Source organism: Sinocyclocheilus rhinocerous, unplaced genomic scaffold (genome assembly GCF_001515625.1).
Source record: "Sinocyclocheilus rhinocerous isolate Xijiao unplaced genomic scaffold, SAMN03320098_v1.1 scaffold1574, whole genome shotgun sequence".
Classification (NCBI taxonomy): Eukaryota; Metazoa; Chordata; class Actinopteri; order Cypriniformes; family Cyprinidae; genus Sinocyclocheilus; species Sinocyclocheilus rhinocerous.
In genome coordinates, this window is record NW_015625598.1 from 255,029 (window position 1) to 261,317 (window position 6,289).

The window sequence follows — 6,289 nt, forward strand, 5'->3', positions numbered from 1 at the left end:
TGTGCGAGAGAGAGAGAGAGAGGAAAGCGCATATAATCCCCCAAAATCAATGCCGTCTAGGTAGGCAGCTCGCTAGGTTTGAGACACCGTCACTAGTTGTATTCTACTTGCCCCGCGCATCTCTGCGCTTCATAGCTCTCAAGCCCTGACTCCTGCACTGTAACTCAGCCCGAGCCGAACCTGTTGCACGCAGCCTGCCGTGGAGCTCTCGCGCGCGGCACACCGGACAGCAACTCTCACACAGCAGCAGCAGAGTTTGGTGCTGACACCAGGAGGACATATCTTTAGCGTCACTGAACACCTTCAAGAGACCCCTGCAGGTCAGTGCACTCACAGACCACCTCTAGTGAGCAGCAGGTGAATACTGTTCGTTTACTCTGAGTCTGCTAATTTACATACATGCTGCACAGCCGTTTCACGATTAAAAAGCCATCATATACTTCGGGTAAGTGTGAACCACGATCTTATAATATTACTTTATATGAATAAAGTGCATAAAGTAGGCTTTTTGAGATGAATTCTGAGAATCTGTGAATACACTGTTGAGTGACAGGCGAGTGTAGTTTTACAGATTCGAATAGATTTCAACAGTCAGGGACGTTCAGGAAAATGTCCTGTTCTTCATGGCTGCGATTTATGAATTGAGACACCGTAACATCGCTGTAAGATCTTCACATTACATATCAGACTACAGCAGAAATCATCAGCATTACCAGGGATGTTTCTGTCTGGGTTTATTTAGTGGAAAGCGTTTGACTGTTATAGTGAACAATTTACAGTACATTTTGATCAATATAGAGGCCTCCAAAAGTATTTGGACATTTTGGCTACACTGTTTGAATGCCATTGATTTCGGCGTATTAAAAAACAATAGTAAAACGTTTTTTAGGGTTAAAATGCTAAAACATTAATATATTGTTTAATATATTGTTTGTTTGTTTGTTTTGTGTTTGTGTGTGTTCCTCTACATCTGTGGTTCCTCTGATTGCACACCTGTGTGAACACTAAAAAACATCCCAAAATCACCAAATCTCACAGTAAAGTGAAATGAGCTCTGATAAAGAACTTCAGAATTGAAGAACTGATGATACTTGATGTGATGTTCAGTTATATCTCTTAATAAATGTCCAAATCTGTCCAAATAGCCCACTATATGCTGCTTAGTTCAATTTTTTTATTTTTTTTACTTTCAACTTTATTATAAACAGAGAATTGATTTTTCAGCAATCACAACACAAACTATATTTAATCTGAGATTTAGACTGTAGAGATTAAGCCGTGTTTCGTCTGTAGTGTTTGTAGTGAAAATTCTGGCTTAATAGAGCCTATTACTTTGCATGTTTTAACTGAGTAAAAGTTCTATGTGTCAACTTTACAAAAATACTCTCAAATAACATTTACTACTTATTAGATGTCTAAAATCGATGTAAAGCATCATTATGGAGATGGTAAATATATGAAACCTTAGTGTTGTTTCCTATCCACTGCCGCGTGTGATCACTGGGTTTTTATGAAGCACTATTCTCTGCTTTAGAACAAGATTTTGTATTGTAAAAACACTGTAAAAATATGTTGAAACTGATCAGGTTGCCCAGCTAACATACTCTTCAAACTATAGCGTGTATGTCACAATCATTTGAGTCAGATGAAGTAATTTACTGTAATTACTGTATGAATGTTTCAGTGTCCTAAAGACAGAAACATCATCATAATTTCTGACATTTGTTTGTTTGTTTGTTGATTTGATTGTTGAGAGCACAGTATGAATTTTCACTAAAACATTATCTACTAGAACTGAATGAAGGCTGACATCTACTAGCGTAAGTTTCATCATGTTCTAATTCATGAACTTCAGTAGCGTATCTATAAAAAAGAACAAAATATCTTTGCCGATGTAAGCACCCTTTAATTCAAGAACTGAAGTCAGATTCTTGTGACAGTCACAAATAGCGACTAACGCACAAAGTCTGGCCTGCTGTTATTTAGGGAAATCAAAGAACCTTATGACATTTCTGATGCGTTACACAAATTGCGAAATTAATATGAAAGAGTGGTCACGAAATATCTAATTCTGCTTTACCCGTAAATCTGAGGTCAGCTTTGTCATTCGGTTCAGACTGTGCTTTTGCATAGTAAGTAATCGTAAAAGTGGGAGGGCAAGAAAAAAAAAAAAGGAAAATAAAAAACAGAAACTGAAAACAGAAATTGAAAATGTTTCACTTGGACTCAGAGTTCTGCCCGTAATTGTTGTGTGTTTTATTGTGATGTGCACATGCACATTTGTCTTATATACAGTGTGCTGTTTACGTCGTCGTTGTGTTTGTGTGTGTTGTACAGTGGGGTCCAAAAGTCTGAGACTATAGTGAAAATGCACTTTGTTTTAACACGAATGTTCCATTACAAACTGTATCATCAGTATTGTGATTTTAAATGTGAACATAAATTCAATATTTTGTCTCTTTGATGAGCATGATTTAAAAACAACATCTTGCGCTTTAGTGAAAGCAAGAGAATTTGATTAGTCGCCTAGAAATCGAAAATATTTTTTTATATATTATATTTAATTTGGTTTCACTTTATTTTGATGGTCCCTTTAACACATTCTGTTGCGCACAACTCTCAGAGTATTAGTAGAGTATTACTAGACTGGTAGGGTTAGGGTTAGAATAAGTTGGCATGCACTTGCAAAGTCACTTATAGTCAGTAGAATGTCTGTTGGGAGACCATCACAATAAAGAGTTAGCAGATATTAAGAAAGCAGTCTACTAATACTTCGATGAGAGTTAGTAGACCATCAAAATAAAGTGTTACCATTTTTTTCTTTGGTTGAATTAGCGTTTGAATCCCAGATTTTCAATGAGTTTTCAGATTTTAGCATGTTGAAAAGCTCGGGGAATGTACAGTGAAGCCGTTTGAGATGAGACAGTCTGACCTGTTATATAATTGGCGTGCACCGAGGTGGACTTTACCCTGTTGTCATAAATGTAAGGTGTGGAAATCGCAGCAGAAACCCTGTTTACACTGATTTTTAATGCTAAAATGCTTGTCACTTTGTGCTGCACATGCTACTGACAGATTCTGGCTCTTTGCTCATTTAGTTCTGATGCACTGAAAACTACTGAGACCTGAACACTCAGTAAACACAGTTTTCACGGTACAGCTTTTTCAGTATAAGCTGAGTACAGTGTGTGTGTGTGTGTGTGTGCATGTGTGTGTGTGTGCACCTGGTATTCATCACGTTATGGGGACCAAATGTCCCCACAAGTATAGTAATACCAGTAAATTTTGACCTTGTGGGGACATTTTTGAGGTCCTCATGAGGAAACAAGCTTATAAATCATACAGAATGAATGTTTTTGAGAAAGTAAAATAGCACAAAGTTTCCTGTAACGGGTAGGTTTAGGGGTAGGGTTGGTAAAGGGCAATAGAATATACGGTCTGTACAGTATAAAAACCATTACTGTGTGTGTATGTATGTGTGTGTGTGTGTGTATGTGTGTGTGTTTGTGTGTGCATTTACAGGAGTGGCTGTTTGGTTTCAGCGTAAAGATGATGGATTGCGTCTCTTTTGAAATGGCCCAGATATGCTTTAGTGCATTATCTTGCACGTGTTCGCACACAGATTGCAGGATTATACAGAAGCATTGACTTCATTAGAGGCCATAAGCCACACCTTATCCAAAGACGCCTCCTTCGCTTTGCATTTCAGTGGGCTGGAACTTCAGTTCCAAGAACCAGTTATGGCACCATTGCATGCGTGGAGGCATATGCATCCTTGGGCTGTTTACGGTGTGCATGTGTGTGTGTGCGCTTTAGTGTTGATTTGTGTCAGTTTACTGGTGCTAATTTATCAATGCTTTTTGGTTACATTTTAATTCGACAGTCCACTTTAGACATAAGTAACTTTGCCTCTACATGTGAGCTAGCTCTCATTAGCTGACTGTTAGGTTAGGGTTAGGCTTAATAGAATAAGTTAACATGCACTTGCATAGTTACTTACAGTTAGTAGATTGCACAAGTGGACTGTCAAAATAAAGTATCACCTGCTTTTTTTATCATTTAAGTATCATTTTTTAATCCAACCTATAAAGTATGCACGTAACAAACAAGATTTGAATACTGACATTTCAAAAGTATGGAAAATGACATTAATATTTCAGAACATTGTCATTCAGAAATACATTTGAACGTTAAGTCTTTGTCATTTTGAATGATTCTCCTTCCTTAGCCTGAACTACTTAAACCAGCTGAGACATATTTTTATAGACGGTGTGCAAAACTACAAAACTACTTTTATAATTGCATCTATCAAATGAAAGCGGAATGGATTTCTGTGTAAATCATTTGTACTTTGCATTTTTGGCCTGAAGTGAATTTTGGTTTTGTGGTTTTGTGAACGCTTCACGCAGAAATCCGTTCCGCTCGTGTGTTATGAATGTGAATGTGCATTCTTATCTCCTGCTCTTATGGCGTTTAATTACAACCATGATGCAATATTACAGTGTCCATAAACAAGCGTACGATATGAAACGGAGCACTTAGGGTGAAGTCCAGAAGGCCCCAGGATTTCAGAGACGTGGTCGTATCAAAGATTGTAATTCATGCTGAAGGCTCGATGTCAGCAAGACACTAAACATTTTTGGGAACGAGCTCCGAGTCGCTTCCCAAAGATCCTTCACAGTAGCATGTTTTTAGTCATGATGTGACCAAAACTAAACCTCTCCCCCCTTTCCTGTCCACATGGAGGAACAGGGAAGACCCTTCCTCTCATTTCATGGGATCTGTAGCCGGAGCGCGTTATGAAGGCCTTGACAGAGAGCATGTTCCTTCCTTATCCGTTTAGGAAGCTCCGCAGAACCCCCAGGAGAGCCGTCCACCATTAACTCATTCCTATTAAAAGCAATTGGGAGAAAGTTCATGTCCTTAGATGTTGTGCAAGTCAAAATGCTTCAGAAGCTTCACAACTCAGCTTCGTTTTTGCTTAAGTCCCTTGTGAACGTTTGGCTTTAGCATCAGAACAGATTGTTTGTCCCTTACTCAAATGTCCCGTTTCGAGATGAACCTCCAGATGAATCATAGTTACTGAAATGGGTCGTAGTTCATCTTGTGTATGTTGTTCATATTCACATAAAAGTGTATTTTGGTTGTTTTCACCTGTCTCACCTACAAACTCACTCATGTCAAGGACAGTAAAAATGAATGAATTACTTTAATCAGTCCACGTTTATCAGTTATCTTGACGGATCTCTTTATTAAGACAGCTGAAAGTTTCAGACGACACGTGAACAGCCTAATTTAACTTTTGCCTCTCTTTGTCAGTTTATTAGAAGTGCCTCTCGTATCCGACGCTCTTCTGTGAAGAGAAGTGGAACCAGCAGAGTTTTGAGTGAGAATGAAGCAACAGGAAGTCATCTGGCTAGCCTTACACCTCATAGCAGGACCACATGATACTTAGCTGTCTGCACTTTTGCTGAGGCCGTGAAGTGTCAAAACCAGCCCAAAAAAATTCTTCAGTTCCTGTTCAATTTAATATAACCACAGAAATAGCCACTCACTTGCCCATTCGCTTAAGTCAAAAGTTCAGTGTGCTTTATCGACCCGAATCGTCCAGGATCTTACCTTAGGAAAAGCTCTCGGGTCGTGAGGGTGAGCTATAGTTTTATTGCATGCTGTTGTCGGATGCAATTTTTTTTTTTCTTTTTTAACATGTCTTGGTTTAGGTGCAGAGTTTATGTTCCTTTTGTAACTGTGTACTGAAACTTGTCGAAATGGTCTGGAAGGCTATCAACCAAAGTGTTGAAATAGTGAAAAGATTTCATAATGAAATTGGAGACCAGTGTTTCGCAGCAGTCCTTCTTGTAAATCAAAATAAACAAGTCAATAAACAGAGTTAGGGAATGCTGATTCGTTGCTTTAAAGGGACAGTTCACCCAAAAATGAAAAAATCTGCCATCATTTATTCAATTTATTCATCCTCATGTTGCTTCAAATCTGTATGACTTTCTTTTTCTGCTGAACACAAAAAGAGAGAGATATTTAGAAGAATGTTGATACAATGTAAAAAAATAGGGCACGCAGTGCACTGTATTAATGTAAAGGAATTTTCCGTATATATATATATATATATATATATATATATTTACATAAGTACCTATAAGAATACCGTTAAAACCGTTAAACGATAAGCAATATCGGTAACAGTAGTAATACTGTTAAAACCTTAACGATACCCATCCCTACTTTTTACGCGTTGCATTGCATCGCGCCGCGTAAACATAAAACCCTGTCT

At 38.1% G+C, this 6,289-nt stretch overlaps 1 protein-coding gene across 3 annotated transcripts in view; it reads left to right on the top strand.

Moving 5' to 3' along the window:
* Window positions 1-55: 55 nt before the first annotated feature.
* Window positions 56-6,289, top strand: part of pparg (peroxisome proliferator-activated receptor gamma) — a 31,557-nt gene continuing 25,323 nt past the window's right edge. The window contains exon 1 of one of the 3 annotated variants that reach the window (XM_016575652.1): window positions 56-357. Coding sequence is in view for 1 of the 3 variants with exons in the window: in XM_016575636.1 (XP_016431122.1) it covers window positions 400-445 (46 nt within the window). In the remaining 2 variants the exon portion in view is untranslated. The other 2 variants (XM_016575645.1, XM_016575636.1) reach the window with 2 other exon arrangements.